General features: G+C 42.4%; 1 protein-coding gene across 1 annotated transcript in view; it reads left to right on the top strand.

Annotated features, from left to right (window-relative positions):
• The first annotated feature begins 843 nt into the window (after positions 1-843).
• The window catches only part of ST14 (ST14 transmembrane serine protease matriptase), a 37,410-nt gene continuing 13,166 nt past the window's right edge, over positions 844-25,087 (top strand). Inside the window, exons 1-9 of the mRNA XM_063311601.1 lie at positions 844-953; positions 14,974-15,133; positions 17,335-17,462; positions 18,696-18,766; positions 19,333-19,493; positions 21,561-21,596; positions 23,649-23,886; positions 24,126-24,265; positions 24,988-25,085. Coding sequence (XP_063167671.1) covers positions 876-953; positions 14,974-15,133; positions 17,335-17,462; positions 18,696-18,766; positions 19,333-19,493; positions 21,561-21,596; positions 23,649-23,886; positions 24,126-24,265; positions 24,988-25,085 — 1,110 coding nt within the window. The 5' untranslated portion in view covers positions 844-875. The remainder of the gene's footprint in view (positions 954-14,973; positions 15,134-17,334; positions 17,463-18,695; positions 18,767-19,332; positions 19,494-21,560; positions 21,597-23,648; positions 23,887-24,125; positions 24,266-24,987; positions 25,086-25,087) is intronic.

Raw genomic sequence — 25,087 nt, 5'->3', positions numbered from 1 at the left:
TCCCCTCGCCCGAACCTGCCACGGCCAGGGCTCCTCCGCTCCGGGCCCAGCGGGGCTCCTCGGTCTAGGGCTCGCCTCCCCGGAGCACCTCTCCTTGGCAGCCCAGCAAGCCCATCCTGCAAGAGGGCGCCCGGGGCCGGCGTCCCGGTCCTGCGAGCCCCGCGCCTGGTCCCGCAGCGCCCCATCAGGCACGGGCGCAGGCTGCGTGGCGAGGAGCCCCCCCCCACCCTCCGGGTCCGCCTTCCTCTCCCCCCCTCGGGGGTCTCGCCTTCAGCTACCCCGCCGCCCGGGCCAGGGGAAAGGGCCGCTGCCTGCCACTCGCGAGCGCCCGCCCCCTCCGGCTCCCCGCCCCTCACCTGCCGGCGGGAGGGCGCCGCGGGCCCAGGTAGCTCCCGCGAGCGGGCGGCGAGGCTCTGGCCCCGCCCCGCCCCGCCGCGAGTCACCTGTGGGCGCAAAGGGCGACCCAGGAAGCCGCGGAGGGCCGGGCGAGCGCGCGCGCCCCGCTTCAGGAAGGCGGGCGGGGAGCGGGGCGGGGGACGCATTCATTCTCGGAGTCGCCGCGCGAGGACCGGATGTGTGTGGATCAATCCCCGTCTGGGTTTTCTCCCCTTCCTCTTTAGAGCGAAAGTTGCGCCTGGAAGCGAGCGGGAGCGACCGCGGCTTCTGCTGGAAACGCCGCCTCGCTCGCCCCGGCGACCCCCCGCTCCTCCTCCGAGCAAGAAAAAGTTGGGGGAACTTGAAGCCCGTCGCGGGCTCGGTTCTTCTTTTTTTTTGGCTTGCTGGCTCTCCCCTCCCGCATCGCACCCCCCCCCCCCCATCGCCATCCCTGGAGAGAACAATTAATCGATACATGAAGGCTCCCTAACCAGAGGAAGATGAACATTTATCGCCCACCTTCGGGGGCCAAAGCGAAGGTCTCTCATTCGGGCCTGAAATACAGCAGCAAGACAGAGGTGAGTACTTGAGTACTTCCTGGTTGTTGGGTGGGGGCGGAGGGATGTTGAAAACGAACTTTTTAACGCGCGAGGGGTCCCCTTAGAGTTAGGAGGCGAATGCGGCGATTCCGGAGGGATTAAATCGCGATGAATCCCACCCACCGTTGATCAGCCAGTTTTCCTTCCGGCTCTTTGTTGGGCAGGAGAGACCTTGGGCTGAGCGGGGTCTCCAAAGGAGAATCCGAGAATGGAACGAATCTCGGTGAATCACAGCCCCGTGCAGGCTTGGCCTCGTCCTCCGTTGCTGATCTTGAGCCCCTGCAGTTTGGAGGGACTTGATTCCAGAGAAACTAAGCGAGTTGTTTTAGGTGTTGGAGCCTTTGGGTGGAAGAGAAGGAGGAAAAGGAAATGCAGTCAAGGAAGCTGTCCTGCTAAGGTGTTCAGCTGGCCTGCTATGGCAGAAAGGTGTGCAAAGGTGAAATGCATCATATGATTCTTTGAGAAGACTGGTAGGAAAATTGACAGCAGTATCTGGATATAGGTTGCTGGAGACACGGTTGTGGCCTGCATCTGCTGAGGCTGGATTTGGGGGTGGGGAGCTGCTGCTTGTGGATTTTTCAAGGTATTCGGTCTAGAATCAAGCGAAAGTGGTCATAGTGACCTAAAATACCTTGAAATTGAGCAATGGTGGTGGTAAGGACAGTTGCTGGTGGTTGAAGTCTCAGGTACAGGTAGTCCTCGCACAATTGGGACTGGAATTTTGGTTGCTAAGCAAAGTGGTCATTAAGTGAATCCAACCCAATTTTACAACCTTTTTGCAGAGGTTGTTAAGTGAATCAGCTGGTTCCCCATTGATTTTGCTTGCCAAAAGCCGGCTGGGAAGGTCAAAAGTGGCCTTCGGGACGCTGCCATGGTAAAAAATGTGACGCAGTTGCCAAGTGCCCAAATCATGATCACGTGTCTGTGGGGATGCTGCAACAGCCGTAAGAGTGGGGACCATTCATAGGTCATTTTTCCCAGCACTGTCGTAAGTCTGAACTGTCACTAAATGAATGGTTGTTAAGTGAGGACACCTGTACAACTACAGCACAGGGTAAAAAGGCATCCTGAAATGGTAAAGAAGTCTGAGCTCTGGAATTTGTTTTGGAAATTAGGGCTATATTACAGTATGGTTGGTATGAAGGATGCCTACTTTTGGGATATTTTCAGGGTTGTTTCATTTAGGGGTGGGGTTGTTCTGTCATTAAAGAGTGGGGAACCGTTGGAGATTGGCTACAGATTATTTAGATTTCCTGTCAGGGGATGCAGAGTTCTCATGCTGACAATGCAATATTTCTAATAGGCCACCTTCTTACTCCTGTTTTAACCCATCAGTGGAGAAAGATTTTAGGACTGTTGTATGTGTTCCAAAACAGAGACGATCATGTGTACTAGGGTTTTGTTTGTCGGTTGGTTGAAGTGGGTAAACCTCAACTTTGGAGTTTCCTTTTTCTAGAGGTTTGCCAAAAGGCAAGCCTACGTGTCTTCTGCTGGAAGTGATGTAAAACACTTTTCTTAAAAAAAAAAAAAAAACTCCAAAACCTGGGTTTTACTTACCAGAGTTAGAATAAATTAATATATGGTTTGCCTTGAGTCCTCAGGATGGGGCAGACTACATGTCCACTTATATAAATAAAGCTGATGACGTTACAAAGGATTTGGGATGCAATTCATGATCTCAGATCTTTCTCCAGCATCATTTGTGATGTTGCTGTCCATTCTTTTCTGATCTGTTGACTGAAGAGTATAGGATTTGAGGTCTTACCTATCTGGCAGAAAGGTTGTTATAAATAGTTCTAAGGGCCTGTTTTGATTGGATCAGATTAGCACTTGGATGGGAAACCATGAGCAGATCTCAAGATTCTGGGTTGGACTGGGAAGTTAAAATACCATGCTCTTATACTGTGGTTTCACTTAGCTACACAATCAACATTCACTAATCTATCCTAGCAGGAAGATAAGATGAAACTAAATGCTTAGGAAATAAAGCAAGAGTTTTATTCAAACATTAGGGGTTGCCTTTGGTTGAAGTCCAAAAATCAGAAGTACTCTGAAAGCATCTTTTCAGACTAATACGTTGACTTAAAAAGAGTAAGCTTTCATGATCTACAGCTCATGAGGTGTGGTTCCACTGATGTAGGATTTAAATTGGGATAAGGGAATGAGTTATACAGATTCAGTTTACATGTGAGACAGATTATTAGTAGCTTATCAATTTACAATTGTAATCTGTTATTGAAGGTTTTTCAAAAATGAACTTAAAACATTCAGAGTTTGAGGGAAGCCCATACCTACAGCTGGTTGGGAGGACACGGCCAATTGTGGGTTTTATGGCAAGACTGGATTTAATGTTATGGTAGTGAGCTCTTCTTACCAATGCAAAAGTGTTGCCTTGTGCTCCCATGCTCAAGACTAGGATTACATTGGATGGCCACCAAATGTTTATCTTCTTTTTCCCTATCCTGAAAAAAAAGCCCTCCTAAAATTCTTAGTAAGTGGCAGCGCTTGTCTGGGCTCAGAAACTTAGCAGGATACAGTTGGGTTCGTGTCTGGATGGGAAGTTACTCTGAGGTTACCCAAGGCTGTAGGCTAAACTGAGAAGTTGAAAGAACATCCTAGAAGAAAACGACAAACCATTTCCTTGTTACAAGGAAACAACATGGATGCACCGTGAAGATACCAGGAGCTAAGTTCAAGGTGACACAGACTTGATCGGAGAAGTGTGCTGACTGTAGATCCCAAGATGTGGATTTTCTCTTTGGTGGTGTTCTGCAGTTGCTCAAAAAAAAGAATTGATTGCTTTTTGTTAAGGTCAGTGGGTTGGTTGTTTCATGGTAAGCAGATTTTCCAGCTGGAGTAGTAAAGTGGAAGCTGAATATTTGCTTCTTGGTGGGTAAGGCTAGCCAAGGTCTCCTTGGAAGAAAACTGTAGGTTTTCCTTAATTAACACTAATCTAGTTTCAAAATTTGAATGGTTAATTAAAAAGAAAACTATGTTGGTACTGGTAATGTTTTTCAATGTGCATAGAGAAAATCTTTCAGAATTTCAGAAATGAAATAAAAAGAAGGAAAGTGCTGGGACTAGTTGCAAATGTTCATGTTGACCTACATTTTCTTCAGTACCTTCTTAATTTCTTCTGTTGGGAGAAAACTGTCTCCTTCAGGTGAACAATGGAGTTTGCTTGGCAGCATAGATAAGTGGCTTACCATTGCTTTCTTCTGGGACATAGGGGGCTGAGACTTCCTAATGTTCCCTCATGCAAGAACTAACTGGTTGAATCCGGTTTAGTTTTCGAGCCCAGGTGAAGTTGGCCAGGTACTGTCACCTGCTGAGATGCACAAAGCCCATCTCTTAACTCCTAGATTAGATCAGCCTTTTCTATCTGATCTTGTGGATTCCTGATGAATTAGCCATTGTCTATGTAGGCTGGAAATCCTGCGGAAGGTGACCCCAACTCCTCTAATTTCTGCCTGTGTCTCCACATAGCTGCTGTGAAATAATGGCAGATAAAAAAAATGCCATGATAACTCTATTATCTGATTATAGAAGCAAGAGAGTGAGCTTTTTTCCTAAAATGTTTTTTTTTTTGCATAATAGGCAGATATCCATAGTTTCTGTACCTGTTCCCTTTTCTGGTGATGTCATGTTCACTGTTTCAATGTGCACTGTACATCGTAACCTTTCACATGCCATGGTGCTGATGCGCGTTTCTGTTTGGGAGGGAGCTGCTGGGAAACCTTGTGCCAAGCTCTGTATGTTTTAGAATAGGCAATCATTACAGGTGATGGCAAGAGTCCAGGCAGTGGCAAGGGATGGACAGTTTTGTGCAAGTGTTATTTTACTTTTTAGCTTCCTTCCTTCCTTCCTTCCTTCCTTCCTTCCTTCCTTCCTTCCTTCCTTCCTTCCTTCCTTCCTTCCTTCCTTCCTTCCCTTATTTTCTACCTTTTTTTTTACCAATACAGGAAAGACATTTCCCTCTAATAAATATGGAATTGCTACCAATAGTCTATACAATAGCTTTTGTTTGCTGTCCAAATAAACATCAGTGAATCCTGTCCCTAAAGGAAGTTTGCACCAGTGGATTTAAATGAACTGATTTGCACCTAATCCTAGGCATGTTCTTTCAGATGTCAGTCCCACTATGTTGTATGTGGCTCAGTCCTAAGAAAAATGCATAGAACTAGTCTTCTCTCTCTTCTTAGAAGGCCATTAAATCTTCCTCTTTAAACAGATCCCTTCCTTTGTTTCTGTCTCATTCCTGACCAGTTTTGTCATCTGTTTAGTCTTCTCTGGCAGTGCAACAAGGGGATGGGATTAGCTTGTAGATCTGTACAGCCTGATTTATAGGATGCATGTTTATATGAATATATTTGACTGAAATGGTGCTAAAGCCAGAAAACCATTAATTGATTTACCCTGGTTAGAATGCTTTTAAATGCACTATTTTGGGGGAAGGGTTTACAGTTCACTTTATCTGAGGGGGTCTGCCTTATGCTGAAGAACTAAAGCAAATCAGGAAGCTCCTTGCTATGATGAGCAGCGATGAAAAGACTCTTGCAAAATTTATCTTCTGTTATGAAAGATGAAAGAGAATGAACTCTTAGCAGTATCCAAATAAGAAGTAATTTTGACTTTGTGAGTGATGCCTTAGGCATTTGATTTTTTAGCAAATTTCTCTTCAGAATTACTTAAATCAGAGCTTTCTGACCAAAACTGTCAAGCTATCCATTAAACTATAAAAATATATGTATATTGTGGGAAGGACTTTAATCTGCAATTCAGTGGAGGAACAAGATTAAGGGTCTCTGTGGCTTTCAGAAATCAACAAAAAGCACAATAAAATATCAGTAAATAAGCATCACGTTAGAAAATATCTGCTTGTACTTTGTCACTGGAGCTCCACCACTGGCAAATTGCAACGGTACTTTTCTTTTAAATTTTAATGATATCTTCCCAAGAACACTTCTCCAAATTCGTTGATAGCAGGAGGACTTTGTGAGGCCTCAAAAGCAAGATCATCTATGGCTGGAATCCAGTGTTCCATCTCTTGACAGATGATTCTTAGATGTTTATGAAAAAGGGCTCTTACTGATGAAAGACTCCCAACTTATAAGGAGGGAGGGTTGAGCAGAGACTTGTACAGTAGTTGTATGTACAAAGAACTTCTTACAACATCCTGCTGACCAGGAAGAGACGAGAGGGAACACTATTTGGGCAGGGAGAAGGACTAACCAATATGGCATTTACTGAACATCTTGCATTGGGGTTTTCTATCCTCCTGTTTCATGGGGACCTGTAGTCCTTCAGAGGTTGCTGAACAACAATTCTCAGGAGCTCCAGACATCATGGCCAGGAGTGAGAGGTCATCGGAGGGGATGGTTCAATGATCACTGGTTCCCCATTCCAATTCTGCATCAGTCCTCTGGAAGAGGTTAGATTGAAAGAGCCATGGGACCATAGTTGCCAAGGGTGGAACAGTTTTTAATCCAGGTCTCCTAGGTCCAGTTCCAAAATTCTCATCCATAATGGTGCTGAGCTACCTATCCACAATCATTTTTTAGCCTTGCCTCCAGCCAGGAATAATGTATCGTACCACATTTTGAGAGCTGCAGGTAGGGGAAAGCTGACCTAAATTTTCTTTGCTCAGCCTCATCCAGACAGCCAAGAGAGATTGTAGCTCAAACTGAATTGCTCCCTATCAAATGGACACCCAGAATGTAAACAAAGACCTGATGTAACTGGTGTGTTTTCCAGTTCTCACTAAGCGTGAAATTGTTTAGATTGTATGTCTAACTTTGCGTATTGTGGCTGTGGAGAAAAATTGGCCTTCGCAAGTTTATTTGCAAAAGGAAGCAACCTGTTACTGTTAGTGAAAGATCTGAAGCCCTTACTCAGTTAGACACTGGGTAATGCAAGGAAGATCACTCTTCGTTTAGTCTTCCTTGCAAGATTGTATGTTTGAATTGGGGAACCATCTATGGAAGAAAGGTGTGCTCTTTCTTAAGCAAGCTTTGCAAGTAAAATCTATCTGTTTCAGATTCTTAGGAGTTAGAGCTCTGGAATAAATCATATTATTTTAAATGAAGCTATGAGCTTTGAAATAAAAGTGGTTCAGACTTGTGAAATGACATATTAGCAAATCCTTTTTATCTTTCTTGAATCAGGCAATATAGAGAGAACATAATGTTTTATTTTAACATGCCCTGTCATTTCCCACATTTTTTTTATTCTGCTGGTTTTAGGGTAGTATTGTTAGATTTTTTTTAAAAAAAGAACATGCAGTTAAATTTCCTTATTAGCTTGGAAATAAAATGCCACTGAAAAGCCATGGGATTTCTCTCTTAAGTAAATTGGTTTAAGACAAGGGGATTTGATGTGGGCTCCATCTATTGGTTCCAATACAGACCTGGAAATTAGAACCTTCTAGCTCCTTCTGCTGGATCCGGATCTACTGTAAATAAATGAGACATAAGATTTTTGAGGGGGACGCGGTGGCGCTGTGGGCTAAACCGCTAAGCTGCTGAGCTTGCCGATCGGAAGGTTGGCGGTTCGAATCTGCATGACGGGGTGAGCTCCCGTTGCTAGTCCCAGCTCCTGCCAACCTAGCAGTTCGAAAACATGCCAATGTGAGTAGATTAATAGGTACCGCTTCGGCGGGCAGGTAACGGCGTTCTGTGTAGTCATGCCAGCCACATGACCACGGAAGTGTCTACGGACAAACGCCAGCTCTTCGGCTTTGAAACGGAGATGAGCACCGCCCCCTAGAGTCGGACACGACTGGACTTAATGTCAAGGGAAACCTTTACCTTTTCCCTAAGATTTTTGAACAGCACCCTGAATGAAGTGAATGTGACAAAGATAGCTATTAATGGATACACTCACTGGGAAGCAAAAATTTAGTTTTGATTCTTTATTAAGTGACTCTCAGTGATAAATTAAGACTGTTGCTATGTGTTGTGTGAGCTGGCCCTGATCTACCTGCCAGGTTGCTGTAGATGTTTATATCTCTTGACATCCCTCCAGGTCAGTAGGATAGGTCAGTAGGTCATCTGCATTGGTACATACAAAAGAGAAGAAAGTAATTGGCAGAACTTAGTATTGGTCTTACCAAATTATTTTGGAAAACAGTTATAAATAACTGATGTTCTGTAAAGTGAGGAAAAATTAAAACAAAGATTTGGGGTACTGTTCCATCTGTCCAATGCTTATTCTGAACTAAACCCCCACCATGCTAGACAAGGCTTATTGCAGTTGCAACTAAAACTTAGCAAGGAAATTCCTGACAGAAATTAGATTTCCTGGTTTGGATCTTTCTCTCTTTCTCATATTCTCCCAGTCTTCATGTAAAGATTAACCAGAATCATCTGCTAACAACCACTTTTATGGCAGATAATTACTTTTCTGGATTTACAGGAAGGAGAAGGCTGAGAGCAGAGAGCAGATGACAAAGACCGTTGATGTGACTTTGTGAGATTTTAACAGTGGGTTGGACAATTGGGCGCTTGTGCCTTTTTTCTGTGGGACTCTCCCCTATTTTTGGTGCAAACACTGTAGACTTTGGAAATGTACCCCATGATCAGTTGGTTAGTCTTTAAAGTGCCTTTCTGCTACATGCTTAAAAAGCTTCCCCTTTTCTCTTCCTGGAAGGCTGGACGCTAACTTTAATTGATGTTGTATCCTCCTTTTCTATAAATTGCTCTGAGGATTTCTATTGGAGGGTGGCACGATACGTTTTTGCAATGAGTCCATGCCATTGGAATGAGCTCACAGGAATGCAAACGCTTGGATGGCCCCAGTGGTTGATGACGTACATCAAGCATCACTCCTTTGTGATGAATGGGAAGTGGCTAGATCTGAAACTGGCTTTCTCCTGGGGGTGGTTTCCCTTTTGCCCTGGTTGATCTTCTTCCTAATTTTCTTCTATGGCTGTTGTAGGAGTAACAAGTCAAGCTAGGACTTGCTCTTCTGCTGACTACCTTCTCACCTGGAGTTCACACTGAAATCTCCTGCATGCTTTTGTTTCTTTCTCCTTCCTCCCCTCTCTAACTGTACAATAAAGGTAGGTTTTCCACCAGCACCTGCATCACCGAACAAGAAGACACAGGACTGTGTTTTGCGAGTGTGGTGTAGTATTGTATTCTACAGCTAGCTGCTGGTGCAGTAGGTGGTGGGTGGATTTGTTAAGATTGCCCAGACTAGGACATCCCTCTCACCCCTCAAAGGGATCTTCTCACTGGATGAAGTTGCCATTGTTACCAATTTTTTAAAAGAAATTGGTTTGCCTGCTCAGCTTTTTATCTTAGTCTTACAGTGACTCTTGTCCCTGCCTTGTGGATGTGACTTTCCTTTTATTTAACTTACTCTCCATTTCAAGATTAGCAGTTGGATGAGCATCTGGAAGTTCAGGAAGCAAACTCCCCTGAAAAGCTTTGTGCAAGGTAGATGTGGAGTGAGGTGGACCATTCCAACTATGGTGGTTTTATCTTTGTTGGAGAGCTGAGTGGTGCATGCTCTTGATATTGCAAACTATATTTTGATGACATTTCCAGGTGAGAGGGGGAAATTGCATCACTTAAAAATAAATGCTTAATTTCTGAATTTTTGCCCAGCCTGTAATTGGTGTTCTGTTCCTCCTCCAGAATCTGTCCTCTGGTAAAACCGCAAATATGATCTAACTCTCCATGACTGCCAGCGAAGGCGTAGTTTCTAGTGAGAATCTGTTCTGAAATATTTTGATACATGTGCACGCACACACCCTTTTGTTCAACTTTCTTTAGCTGTGCTTTCTCTCTGGCTGGACAGCTGCATAAAGTTAAGGACATGGATGTCCACAGCAAAGGTGACAGGGAGGCAAGTGTTGAATTCATATCTATTTTATCTTTATTTATTGGTTGTTATATTGTAATTTATCTGCTTTTAATTTTTGATTTTATTGTAAACCACCCAGAGTCCCCGCTCTGGGAGAGATGGGCAGTAATAGAAATTTGGAAAATAAATAAATAAATAAATAAATGAAACGTGCATTGCAACATTGTCACTTTGACACAACAATGTCATTTTGGTATCATTGTGGCCAAAATCCTCTGGTTTAGGGATGATTGTGCATTCCATCCATAGTTTGTAAAGATGTGTTGAAAGAAAATTATTTTCTTTCACCAGTATCTTCTAGACATTGATCTGACTTCTCATATCTTTCTAAACTAGGAACCATGATTTATCTACTGTTACATTAGAGCTCAAACCACATTGGCTTCAATTATGGTTTAGTTGGTTTTGTGTTTCTGGCTAGATTTAGGTGGATGGTTGTAGCTATGTATCTTTAAACTTGTGTGGTTGTCTGAAATGGCTCTGAATGCTTGGGATTTGGGATCTCTGAGTGCTCCCAGCTGTCCTTGACTCCCACATGGAGGTAAGTATGGAGGAAGAAAAAAAGCAACTTTGCTGTTACTGACCAACTGATCCATATATGGTCTAACTTGCACATGTTTTCACTATGCTTAGAGCAAGTTGTGAGTCATTAAATGAAGATAGTCACCAAGTGGATCAAATGAAACCAGACTGCAGGTTGCACAACAACAATGTGGCAAGACTTGAAGAAGGAAGTCAGCCCGAGTAAATGATTAAAGGCAGTTGGCTTGCATCGGAGGAACGAAGCTTCCTGAATAGCTTCGTAAAACTGTTCTCTCTTAGCTGAAAACAATTTTACTGGTCTTTTTGAAGGTCAGGAAACAGGCTGAGTTTTTTTCATTAGATATTTTGTACAAAGTATCTTGGGTGCCTAGCCAATGAATGGAGAGCCAGTTTGGTCTAGTGGTTAAGGCAACGGGCTAGAAACCAGGAGACCGAGAGTTCTAGTCCCGCCTTAGGCACGAAAGCTGGCTGGGTGACCTTGGGCCAGTCCCTCTCTCTCAGCCCAACCCACCTCACAGGGTTGTTGTTGTGAGGAAAATAGGAGGAGGAAGGAGTATTAGGTATGTTCACCACCTTGAGTTATTTATAAAAATAAGAAAGGCAGGATAGAAAATAAATAAATAATGAAGATTTGGGGGAAAAAATAAATATGTGTAGAGGAGGGGTTCATTAGTTCTAATACTTTATAGTTTGTAGGAATTCATAAAATGCATTTAGAAATTTTACAATAGAGGTACAGGGCAAAATGTGTCCTGATACTAATTTAGTGCTGTAGTTAGATTAGCTACAGTCTTCTGGCTGGGTTCCATGCATCCATGGAAAATCTAGGAAAATCTATGGCCCTTCAGGTTGCTAGAGAACAACATATTTTTAGATTCTTTTTAATGAATGCAAAAGCTAATTAAACAACTTACTCTATAAAATGTCCAGCTAGGTGGCAGCATATAACTTGGATGGGACACTTTCAGAAATACAAGAAAGTTTTAAAAATGGAAGAAAGGAGTAGAAAACCGTTTCAATGTTATTGTCAAGAAGACCACATGGACATGTTTATGAAGTCCCTAAAGGCTGAACTGGACTTGAAGGACTATCTATAAGATAGTCCACGAATTTGGTTGCAACATGATAGATTTATGATAGGCTTTTTCCTTTTCACCCCAGAAAAGCTTTACTATTGTTTTAGTAGCTCCCAGTGATGGAGCTACAAGGACTTTTCTAACTTCGTGATAACAGGACAGTTGTGTATCTTTGGTTCTGGATTTAGGCAAGGAAGTAGAGTTATTCCCTGAGTTTCCCAAATCCTGGCTGTCTGGATTATTGCCTAGTAATGGTTACAATATTCAATTCCGTCCTCAGCGATGGAGACTCACTGGGCAATCTTGGGCCAGTCACTGTCCCTCGGCTTCACCAATTTTAAAGGGTGGTTGTTTTGGTGTTGTTCACTCCCTAGAAGGAATCCTGTGGAAGAAAAGTGGGATGTCATTCTAACTAATATGATGATGGTGATGATGAAAATCTGCTTTGTTATAAAATACTACTTTCTGCTTGAACAATTAGTTTCGTAAGCTGTAGCCAGAAATGAAACTCTGGAGAAGCATCTGGCTACAGATGATTCAGCACCATCTTTCTATAGAGCAGCCTTAGATTGAAGGTTTGCCACCCCAGAGCTCCCCCATCCCTTTAAAGTGTCAAAAAACAAACAGTAGCCAAGTTCTGGCTCTCCCAGAGGTTAATGTTTGGAACAGAGAGAGGAGAAGAGGAGCATTGTAGGTGTCAGACGTGAGGTAGGATGGCAGGGGCTGAAGGTTCCCGGGCTATGAGAACCATTACATCAACAAAGTGGGAGGGAGAAGTCTAGAATGAAAGCCCCAGTGATGCATACACACACACAGACATACGCATACGTCTGCATATACGTACACATATACACGTAACTTCTATTTTCTGCAAAAAAAAAGTGTCAGAACCAGCTGGATTAGGTCTAGGAATCTTCTGCAAGTAAGTCTATTCCAGAGTCAAGGGTCTGGAAAGCCAAGATTTATAACTGTATATGGTTATAAATCTTGGCTAGCAAAGAATGAAACTTGAACAAATGAAATTTTACAACTTTTGGCTTGATTGCAGTTTGGAGCTGAGTTTAATGGGATAAAAAACCAGGCAGTCTTAAGGGAAAATGTGTGTTTGGAGGAAGATTTCAGGGAAGACAAACTGGGGGCCAGAATCCCCTGTGAGAAAATTCATTACATGGAGAAATGGAGCGATCTGGCTGTGCAGTAGGAAATTTGCTCCCTTCCTCCACTGCTAGATTATTTCTCTGACAGGCAGGGTTACAAAGAGTCGTTTCCACCCAGTTTTATCAGGTCAAAGAGAAACAACACTGGCTGAATATGGCTGGTGAGACAGATATTTTCCGTCCCAGGTATGTTCGCCAGTAGCACCCATTTCCTAACATCAGGGCACTGCCTGCGGTGGAAAGTAGGAAGCTATTTCCTGAGATCCATCATGCCCTTCTCTCACTGTCATTTTTTTCTTCTTTTGGAAACTAGTTTTCTCCGCTTACAATTACATTACTGAAAGGTAACAGGAAGAAGCAGGCTGTTAGCCCAGTCTGGGCTGGTGCGCACGGCAAAAGGAAGTAGAAACCTCCCCTCTTCCTTCCTGAGACTGTAGGAAGGTGACAACTTTATACACGGGACTCTGTCACCTAGGAGTTCTTGATGCCGAGTGTGACATAGGTGTGGCCCAGTTGAGACAACCTGTTCTGGCCTGATCTACTCTCAGGTGCTAGAATGGTGTTGGGTTGGGCCAGTGAGAGAATAGTGTTCCTGAAACTCCTTAGTGAGTGTGCGAGCGATACTCAGACATCCCTGCAGTTTCTGGGAATGAGTGTACATGTTCTTCTGATGCTGTTTATTCAGAATTTCTGTGTACTAGAGCAGCATTTCCCAACACACATGATGGTAGTTGTAGTCCAACATGTACAGGGGTTATGAGGTTGGAAAAGGTTGGCAAAAGGGGTTTAAGGAATTTCTCCCTTTCTGATTTCTGGTTAGCAGTTGGGCTGCAGCCTTTTCAGATTGATGGTGATTGGGGAAGAAACCGTCCTGATCAGGGAGTCTCCAATTTGAATCCTGATGCTCTACCTGAATCTAACATGGCTAGCTGTTGTTCTCACCCTGTGCTTTTCATCTTCCCCCAGATACAGGACTACAGAGCTGTGCCTTTTTTTAGAGGAGTTTGGGTTTAGACCTGAAACCTGTAATATTTTCCTGCATGTGTGTGTCAACTGTTGTTCCAGAATCTCTTTTCAACTCTTCCAGTAATCCATAGGGCTTTATTTAGTCTTGCGACTTTTAGAACACGTCTCCCTTGGGGGGAGATGGGTGGTGATAAATTTGATTAATAAATAAATTTGATTAATAAACAAGAAGAAGCTGTTGCTTCAGTAGCGATCATGTTTCCCTATATTCTGCATTGGAATCAGATACCGAGATAGCCTTTGCATCTGTACTGTTGCAGAGAGAATGGTTGATAGTTATTATAGTTCAGATGGCTGCTGGCAAGTGGTTATTTCAGCCAGGAGTCCTGAATTAGGAGAAAGTTCTTTGTGGGTAGTTCCGAGATGGGGCAGGTGGGTGGGCTCAGGAATAGCAGTTGTCTCTTGATCAGGCATTATTGGGGTGATCCTTCTTCCCTTGAGCGTTTAAGTGAATGTGTGAAAGGGTCACATATCCCTCTGTGGGGAAGAGAGAGAAAAAATGGTGTTGTGTCTGTCCATTTGTCTGGCCTTTTGCAGCACCATGAATGTGACTGCAAGCTGGTTTGCAGCATGACGCAGGGCAATCTAAACACAAGTCAATTAAGCACAAGAGCTTAAAGGAAAAAAAAAATTCAGCCGGCAAAATCCAGCAGAGCAAAAGCCAATTAGAAGAGAGACTGGGAATAAGGAGGGAGCGTAAGAGAGAATAATTCAAGCATTGAACTCATTGAATCATGCTTGGATTTTTGTCTTGCTTTGTGAGCCTCAACAATCAGGAGACCCAGATGTTGGGCTAGATCGGTCTTCTCCAGCATGGTGTCTTTCTAGGCCATCATTCACACCTGATGCCTGTACTTGCTGTGAGTGATGGAACTTGTAGTATCCTCTGGATACTTTGGATTGCCTTAGGGATGGCAAGGCTAAGTCTTCACTCACTTGAGTGGGGATGGGAAGGATTGCCTTGTTAGTGTGATCTAGCAAAGCTTTGTAGGCAGGACCAGTCCTAACCCAAGGCAGAATGAAGGAATTGTCTCGGGCAACAGATTCTGAGAAATGGACTCAAAGGCTGGAGAAAAGAGCTGAATAAGATGAAGTTCCTTTGCATTGAGGTCTTGTTCTGTTACCAGTCTGAAGAAATATCCAGCTATCATTTTGAACTGATGACCTTTCAAGCAGAAAAATATCTTGCAATATATGTCAGGGGAGAAGATTCTGATGTTGACCCTGCTGAATACATTTGGATGTGAAAACGTGTATGTGATGTTTATGGGTATGGTTTTTGGATGTGGTTAAAATGCAGTCTGATTACCTATGTCTGTCTTACTCTAGAACATGAATGGCCTTGAGGAAGGGGTGGAGTTCCTTCCCACCATGAACACCAAGAAGCTTGAGAAGCGTGGTCCAAAACGTTGGGTGGTGGTGGTCACCATTGTATCCATCTTCCTGTTCCTTTCTCTATTGGTTGGGCTGCTGGTTTGGCACTTCGAATGTAAGTTATGAACGTCTGAGCTTTTCCAAACTAAAAATAAGAGGGTATGAATTATAATATTGTAAAGTAGGACAACTAATGTATTAGTTAATAGCCCATGACTGATTTAACCAGCTTTACATCTAAATAAATCTGCATCCTCTGAGATCCCTGAATTTAGTCATGTATAAAATAGAACTGCTGAGCTTCTAGTTCTAGTGAATATATTTAATTTACCCAGTAAAGGGCCAGACTTTAGAATTGTCTTCCAGATGGATTTCAGTTACAATACCCAAAAAGCCACACGGCTGGAAACTCTGGAAATTATAGTCTCAACTCATCAGGCGATACCAGCCTTGGAGAAGCTGCTTCATAGGCTTAAGTCTGATGGCAAGTGGCATTGCAGTTTTACTGAAGTCTAAAATCAATGTAATTGAACACCTATCCCATTTTTATTAACATCAGGGTGGTTTTATTTTAAGCATTGAAGGGGACCTTAAATAAAGACACAGTCTCCTTTTATTTAAGTAAACGTTCTGAGCCTCTTGAATCTGGTTTGTATTATGGTTTGCATGGAGTCTGTAAGGTAGCTATATTGTTAGGGAAGCTGACTGCCCTCCTGCAAATTCTGTTTTATGGTTTTAATGGTTTTACTGCTTTTAATGTTTTTCATGCTTTTTGTTGCTTTTTTATTATTATTATTTGTTGTACTGTTCTTTTTTAAACTTTGTTCACCGACCAGAGTCACATATGTGAGATGGGCGGCTATATAAATTTACTAAATAAATAAATATTATTAACAGATTTCTAGAAAATTGAAGATGTATAACACAGAGCAGGAAAAAAAAAACATAGAGCAAAAAACACTATCGGAAACTTCCCAGTGATGTTTTTCTCCCCTTCTCCTCCACCTGTTTCCCCAGCCCAAACTTTCACACTGAACATTGAGGGCCACTGCCAGCATCTGATTAAGTCGTTTCTTCTGCTTCTTCTGATTGGCCCCACGACTCTCTCTGCAACCCCAGAAACCACATTCCAAGTGTCTGAATTTCCCTTGCTGTGTGATGGGTGGTATATAAGGGAGCCGTTCCTGCTTAAATTTGGGGAAATCTCCATCATGGACACGCACTGTCAGTTTTGCCATTGGTACTCTCCAGTCCCAATCTCCCAGTTCTGCATCATCAGCAAAGGTTTTCCCTTCCTGTGCTGTACCTTGAATCTGGTTTCTTGATGAATTAATGCCTGGGATTTAGGTGTAATGAGGGAGCACCCAAGAATGATGCACAATTTATTATCCCTCCTGGTTTATAATGCTTAAAAAAAAAAAAAAAAAGACCCATGCGGCTTTCTTGAGAAGCTAGTCCTGGAAGTTGCCTTTTGCAGCAGATGCTTAAACCCAGAGGTATTAAGTGGGAATTGTAGTCTTTTTTTTTTTTTTAAAGAAACTCTTCTGTATTGCTTTTAAAAATCTAGTGTTTGAACATTTAAGCTCAGGGTGTGCAGTCTTCTTTGGAAAAGAAAGTTTTGACTGGTATATTAGAGTTCATCTACTGAAATTTATGTATATTTATGTATATATATACACACACACACATATACATACATACATACTGTAAATGGAGAGGCGAGAACAACGAAAAAGCAAGGTGGAATTTATTTTTAAATTCAATTTAAATTAATTATGTGAAATTCATACATATTTCCCCCCTTCTCCCATGTTGAAAATTGTAATATGGCAGCAATTTTTGAATGGACTGTAGGGCTATTCCTGGGGCTTGTAGGGATGCAGCCTTTTGGCTGCAAGTTATATGTCCAAATTTGGCCATGGGAGGTGGACTACTTCTGCCGCTGGGAAGATGGTTGTTGGAGTATGAGTTGCTGGGTGGAGTAACTCAACTGTTTCAGTTGAGACTACCTGAAAACCTTCATCATCCTATCATGAATATGTTTTATCACATCTTAAAATCTGACTGTTGACCTTCCTGGACAAGAAAGAGTATTTGTTTACTTGATAAGCAGAGCATGGTTGTGTTGTGTTCATGGTTTTCAGGAAATAAAGCATTTCTGGATTCCAGAAAAATTAATCTCATTGTAGGAGAAGATTTTCCCGACTAAATTAATGGGTATCAGTTTGTTCCAGGCATTTCTGGGCTGATGGTAGAAGGTATTCTGTCCAACATTTTTACTTATTCAGAACTCTGTCCTCCGCTGGCTTCTTTTAGACAGGAGTGCCCTTGTGCAGAAGCCATACGATGGCAGCGTGAGACTGATAGGTGCTCGCTTCATTGATGCCTACGAGAATTCCAGCTCTCCTGAATTTGCTTGGCTGGCTAAAAATACAAAGCAAATGGTAAGAACCTGAAAGGTACATAACTGACGGCAGCAACAGGTTCTGTGTGTTGGATATCATGGGGTAGATTAAAGCAGCTTCTCAGCCCCTGTTGACTCCACATGTATTGCAGTTACAACTCCCAGAATCCCTAGCTGCATAGTCTTTGGAATTCTGGGAGTTATAGGCCCAGCATATTTATGGAAGGCCGAACTCAGCCGTCCTCCTGTATGGATGGGTCTTTTGCTGATGTCTAACAGGTAGTCCTTGCTTACCGATGGTAATTGGGACCAGGAACTCTGTCACTAAGCGATGCGGTTGTATGGCACAACAACACATGACTGCGCCGACTTATGACAGCAGTTCCAGCAGTCCCGGTTGTCGTCATTAAGCAAATCCTGCACAATTGCAGTGTCCTGTGGTCACGTGATTGCCATGTGAGACCTCCTGCCAGCTGCCATTGATTTTGGTTGTCAGAAGCTGGCAGCAAAGGTCACAAATGGCGATCACGTGACCACGGGATGCTGTGATGTTGTAATTGTGAGCTGGTTGTCGAGCACCCTAATTGCAATCACGTGACCATGGGGATGCTGCGACAGCTGCAACTGCGAGGGCCTGTTGTAAGTACCCCTCCCCTTGTTCAGCACCAAAACGGTCACTGAATAAGAGGTTGTTCAACAAGGACTACCTGTATTGCAATCATTCCCCAGGGTCTTGAGCAGTGAGAGGCTTTGTTAGCGATCATCCTTGTCAGGCGTAGAATCCAAAACTGCCTAACCTCAGCCCCTTTGTGTTCAAATGATGGTTTACTTCCACCTTGATCCAGCAGTTTAAAGCTTGGTCTTCCTTCAGCTTTAGGTATTTGCGCTGCCACAGATGATGAGCCACTCTGTTACCTGATCAGGTTCATACATGACACTAATCCATAATGTGGTTTATTGGATTTTGGTTCAGCATGTTGCACGAATCCAGCCATTCCAATTTATAAACCCTTTTAGCATTCTGGATGAATATAGTCCAATCCCATAGTTGGTTCCATAAATCATAGTTAAAACAAAGACTGTTAACAAAGGGGTTGAGGATCTTGTAACAAAGAAGGAAAGCTAGAACCCCAACAGCTGAATAAGTAACACATCAGCAAAAAATAGTACAAGGTGTGAGAAAAATGAGCACTGCTGGAATAGTTAGGCTGAATTTGATAGAAATGTATCTGTTCTTATGCTTGTTCTGAATGCAGCCATTTTTTATCTTTAGCTCTTGGGGATCTATGCAAACAATGCGGATGTTGGTCCCTTCCACAAAGAGACGGAGATAATGGCCTTCAGGTGTGTGACATATGAAACATCTTTCAGAAGGTCTGGGATGGTGGTAGAACGACTTTTCTGAGAATCCTTATAGTTTGGATTGGCCTGACCCTCATTCACTTGAGACAATGCAGTGGCAACACCGTCTGCCCAGCCTGTAAAACAGTACAAACTTACTTGGTGGAATTATGGGGAAAACATATTTTCTAAAGCCGTGAGATCATACACTGATTTGTGCCGCTCTGAATCAGTTTAAACTCCAATACAGGTTGATCAGTGTAGAGCTGAAAAGTGTAAGAATACTTTAAAGAAGATTGCCTACTACAAACTTTGCAAAATGCCTTTGGCTACCTGTCTAGCATGTTTTCAAACTTGGCAACTTTGAGATGTGTGGACTTCAACTCCCAGAATTCCCTAATCAGCACGCGGGCTGGGGAATTCTGGGAGTTGAAGTCCACACATCTCAAAGATGCCAAGTTTGAAAAACATTGTTTTAGACACTCAGACCAGAAGCCATTTATTGTACTAGAATGTTTTACTATGGGCATAAGGTTCTAACCCATCTGTCTTTTTTTCCCTTTACACAGCGAGGGCAGTATTATTGCTTACTTCTTGTCAAAGTTTAGTGTTCCTAAATACAAGGTGGATGCTTTTGATAAAGCCATGGCAAATCTCAAAATTTTAAAACAAATGGAAATACCAAGACACCGGAATCCATGGTTTCGAGTTGAGTCTCTTGTTGCTTTTCGTAAGTCTCTTTTTTTTTTTGCTCCCCCCCTTTCCCCCCATCTATCTAGCTTGTGTGGAGTATATGCACTAGACACCAGGGAAGGTTGAACTTTGGGGTGTGCCAAATAAAAGAAAATGTTTAAGAAAGTAACATTAGTAGAAAGTAGCAGAATAAATCTCACGCTGCTACTTCTAATGTCTCAGAACTCTGGGGGACTGAAACTCAACCAGCTGTTTTGTTTTGTTTTGTTTTGCATAAGTATAGCTGGGTCTGAGTGGATGGGAAATGCTCAGAAAACTCACTGTACAGGTAGTCCTCACTTAACGGCCACAATTGGGACCAGAATTTTGGTTGCTAAGCAAAGCGGTCATTAAGCGAATCTGACCCAATTTTACAACCTTTTTTGCGGTGGTTGTTAAGTGAATCATCACAGGTGTCAAGCAAACCACATGGTTGTTCAATGAATCACACAGTTCCCCACTGATTTTGCTTGGGAGATTGAAAATGGCGATCACGTGACCACGGGATGCTGCGATGGTCATAAATGTGAGCCGGTTGCCAAGCACCCAAATTGTGATCACGTGACCGTGGGGACGCTGCAATGGTTGTAGGTGTGAGAACCTGTCATAAGTCGTTTTTTTTTCAGCACCATCATAAATCTGAACCATCACTAAACGAATGATGGTTAAGCAAGGACTACCTGTAAAGGAGAGATTTCTAATGATCAGTCTTGAGGGCCAGCCCTATCATGAGAAAGGAAGAGGCAGCTGCCTCGGGTTATGAAATAATGGTTAGGAGTAGTACAAGATGCTAAAGAACAGAGCTACGTGTACAACATGACCTGCTAGATGTCCCCCTGTGTAATCTGGGACTTCTAGTTCATCAGAGGAGGTCTTATTGCAAACTTTTTGAAGTAAGATGTACAGAACCGATTATTCCTTCTACAACAACCCCAGAACAACCAGCCTGGAGTGGTCCAAAAAAACTCCACAAACAAACCTGGAACATTCTTGCATTCCCCAGAAAGTTCCATCCCATAATAGTGAATTTTGCACACAACTAACATATAAATTTGTTTCAGGTTTCAAAATGTTTTAGGCTAGCTTATTCACTCTTAGTGGCTTTTACCTGTCAGGCCTTTAACATTTCATTATTTTTTTAATTCAACATTTTAAAAAAGAGTATAATTCATGAAAGATGAAAGACATATATAAAGATCAAAAGAGTCAAATACAGTTAGTAAAATACAGATCAGTAAACATGGTTCTCAAATGTCATGGAGATCTCAATTTTTCAATAAATCCTTAGTTACTTACAGAATTATGAAGTGTGTTACATCAGTTTTTAAAGAAAAAACTAACTGTCGCTATTAGGCTTTAAACTAAGAATACCTGGTTAACACTGTAAATCGCTAACTGGCGTTATAGGCCGTAATAAATTGGATCAACGCTAGGAATCTAATATCTCAAAGTTGAAACATAGGCTCTAAACGTAAAGTGTTATCTTTCCAAAGAGGCACCATAGCTTGCTTTCTTTAAATTTTATATGATAGCAGCATTGAGTAGAGAAAGGGGCAGAACTAATGTACAGACCATTAGAAGAAATTTGAATTCTTTCTTCTACTTATGGCTCCCTTCCTGTTTATATTGTAATAACCATCTCCTTAGAGGTAGTGCCAGCTAATCAGGAGAGGGAATTCAGAGGATTGGAGAAAAATGGGTGTCTTGAGGTTATATGTAACTTGCGTGGATTTCTGTCCATCCATTCTACACAAAGCCTTTAGCAAATTGTGAAGGTGCAATAAGAATATGGCCAGATTGTTCTTTCCAATGTCTATTACAGACATTAATGTCTGTTAATGGAAAGCAACCTTGGATGATTTTTAGGAAAGTCTACGATCATGACATTGATTGCATCTAGCCCAATATTGGTGATTCATTTCTACAAAAGACTTTGGTTGGATTTCTCACAAAACAATTTGGTTGTAGTTTTCCTTCTCTGAATTCAGGCTGTCTGAGATTGCCCTACACTGAAGATGCAAAACTGAATTCCTCATTATAAACGTTTTGTGTTTTTAACTTGTAGCTTCTGATCTGGATATGATTAAAGCTTTAGAAGACAGTAAGTAAAATTTTATTTTTGTTTTGCTGTTTTTAATTGCAGTAATAATGAATTATGGGGTCTTTGAATAATTGGCTCTTGTTGTTCATTTGGGGGCTGATTGGAATATTGATGTCTGGAGAGAAAAACAGCACAGAAGCTGCAATCCTTCACCACTGATGTGGGAGAAAGGCTCTTGAACTCAGTTGGACACACTCCTGAGTAGACAAACATTCAAAAAGTTATTTATTTTATTTTATTGTATTTATCTGTCAAATTTCTCTGCCGCCCATCTTGTACACAACAAGTCTGGGCAGCTATTACAAAATGTGAAGAAAAGCATCATGACTAGAACTAAAATGGATGTGGTTGTAAGAGGAAGAAGATGGAATAGTTACTTAAAAGATTTTCTTGAAACTCGACACATACTGGAAGAAAGATAATGTTGATTAAAACTGCCCACCCCCATGGCTAATGAGGGACTTTCAGGCAGGTTTCAAACTCCCATGTATGATTTTTCTCTTTTCTTCTGCTTCTGAAACGGTGTTTTCCAACTTTTTTACATTAATTTGTCTCCCTATCCTTAACATTAAGAAAAGGTCAAATTGCTGACCTTGCAGTGTGTTGTGCAGGTTGTGTTTTGCTCCTTTCAAATGCTGTGCCCAGCCAGATGGTAGGGTATAGTTGGCAGGCTGACATTGAAAAAGCAAATAAGGATCAGACCCAGTTAGTTAACCTGGATGGGAGACCATTAGGAAATTAGGAAGCTGTAGGCTAGTTTAGGAAGTTCAAAAACATCCTGGAAGAATACAGTAGCAGACCTCTTCTGCATCATGACTAAGCAAACTGCAACCAGTTGAAAGACCCATTGTCTTTCTCTTAAAAGCTGATGTTCCTTCCATGTGGTCTGAACCAAAACAGCATTCTTCAACTCTAATGGTGGCCTTTGGTATGATTTGGCACTTCATTTGGAGGGGCACAGAAATGTGATATGATACTAAATTTTGTAATGCACTATAATATACTATATAGAGACCTTTGGAGAACCTAAGGAGGAGGGGGGATTGCAGAGAGAGAGGGGGGTTTTTTTGGACCCCTTCAGATGAAGAGCTAACACCCTGGTGTTGCAAATGAAATCTTCCTTTGCTTAGATCCCTAGCTGAGAATCTGTTGTCCTATCAGAATGTTGACTCCTCCAGACAAAATTGTAAAGAGCTTCTCAACAGAATTGAATTGGGGGGTGGGGACAAGGAGATATCAAGAGGAAGCAAAGGAAGGGGGCAAAGTCAACAGTGTCATTTTGACTTTTTGATCAGGACATAGACATCTCTGCTACCTGTCGTTCAACAGAGAGTGCAATGTTAATATCCCAGGTAGTTTTTTTTTCTTTCTTCTTTTCATTTTCTGGCCTGGTTCTTAACAAACAAGACAAATGCCTCTATGCTCTCAACAGGTTAGGAGAATATGTACGCCCTTCCCTTTGTGAGGTCTTTGTTCCTAAAACTGTTGTCAAGATTTGACACGGTAAACACAACATTATAATCTCGCACAGAAATACTGTATACAGCTCCTCACCAAACAAGCAAAGGGAGACAAAGTTTTGTCTAGGTCGGCCTTAAAAATCGCTTAGAGCACACATAGCTTTGTTTGTATATTTGTTATAACTCAGTAATGGCAGCTCCTGGGATGGTGTACAAGTTCATTAAAAGTCGTCGTTGAAAAACGATTTGAACATACAAAAAATCCAAAATAGAAAATGACCCAACTGACGAGATGAAATTAGTGCAACGGTAAGGCGATAAGTAGGAAATGGTAACAAAGAGAACAATAAAAGAAAGTTTCAAGTTCTAAAGCCATTTGATGCTATTTAAAAAAATGAGTGGTAAAATAAAACAGTCTTAACCTGCAGCCACAATTTATTCAAAACGTGTTGGAGTGATTGTCCATCTCCTACATGTTTTGGATCCTTCCAGTTTTAATAGCCCATTGGAAATCCTTTACTGAATCAGAGATGCCTTGCCATTCTCCTGAGACCTTTCTCTTTTTCTGGTGGTGTTTCTCTCACCTGGCTAGACAGCTGCAGGTATGCCTTGCATGCAAAAGAAGGGGTAGTGACCAGCTTTACCACACCAGGATTTCCAAACAACCCTTACCCATCCAATGTGCGCTGCCTCTGGACACTGAGAGCTGATGCCAACTCTGTCATCAGTTTGACCTTCACCACATTTGACGTGGAGCCATGCAAGGAAAAGCGGGACTTTGTTGAGGTGTATAACTCATTGAGCCCTGTGGAAGCACACTCCTTGGTGAAGTAAGTACATTGGCCAGAATATGGCATGCTCTCAGGGGAAGAAACACGGGTGGGCTGCTGGGGGCATAATTGGCATGAGCCTGAGATAGGCCTGATTTCACTATTCATGGCCTCTTCTGGGTTGTACTATTACTGATATCCTGCACTGGTGGGGAAAGGGATTGTCAAATATGCGTTGCTTAGTCACTAATTGATCCTCCCTCCCTCCCTCCCATCCTATTCATCATTCTTCTTCCCAGGCTGTGTGGGAGCTTTGACTTTTCATACAACCTAACTTTCATCTCCTCTCAAAATGTTCTGCTGGTGATGTTAGCTACAGATGCTATTGGAAGGTATCCTGGGTTCAAGGCAGAATTCTTCCAGATGCCAAAGATGACATGTAAGAAGAACTTCAGCATTCTTTCTGTTTTGGGGTGATGGAAGGAGATCACAGGTAGGCAAGATGTGGCCTGACAATGAATTCAAAGCTATCGCTCCTTTTCCTGATAGCTTTCTACTTAAGAGAAAGGGAAGAAGACATGAGAAAGATATAGGCCAGAGATGCAGAAAAAGAGGATGATCTTAGCCACTTGGACTCTGGCTACACTTTCTCCTCACTTCAGTTCCTTCTAACAATAGCAGACATTCCCCATCATTTTACTCATTATTAAGCCATTTATGAAGAAAAAAAATCGTCGTCCACTCCTAATTACATAAAGGATTAAGTCTAGTAGAAGAGAAAGATGAGTGAAAAATGAATAGGCTAGAGAGGGAGAAAGTCTTAAGGATAATAAGGCACCATGGGCAGAAGTTCTTTCTCACTCGGGGGATTTGGAGATAAATAGCACCCCACCCCCCCTGCTTCCGGATACTCTAATAATACTTCCTAATGAGAGGTGGGCTGGAATTACCTTGGGCTGAGCTGATGGACAGATGGGTACAGGTAACCATAATTGGTCTCCTGGGTTATATCCATGCTTTTGAATCAGGCTAGTAACGATTGGTAACGATCGACATAATCTTATTAATGGCTGTTCTGCACAAATGCCTCTCTTCTGGCCAAAGATAAGGTTCACAAGGTTTTGTTTTCTCCCCCCTGCCCCCCTTTTGTTCCTACTGTAGCTTGTGGTGGATTTTTGAAGGGCATATCAGGGAACTTTACCACTCCTTATTACCCAGCCCACTATCCTCCAAATTTGGACTGTGTATGGAATATAGAGGT

Source organism: Candoia aspera, chromosome 9 (assembly GCF_035149785.1).
Source record: "Candoia aspera isolate rCanAsp1 chromosome 9, rCanAsp1.hap2, whole genome shotgun sequence".
NCBI classification, from domain to species: domain Eukaryota; kingdom Metazoa; phylum Chordata; class Lepidosauria; order Squamata; family Boidae; genus Candoia; species Candoia aspera.
The sequence above is the reverse complement of the archived record's forward strand: the minus strand, read 5'-3'. Positions and strand labels throughout refer to the sequence as shown.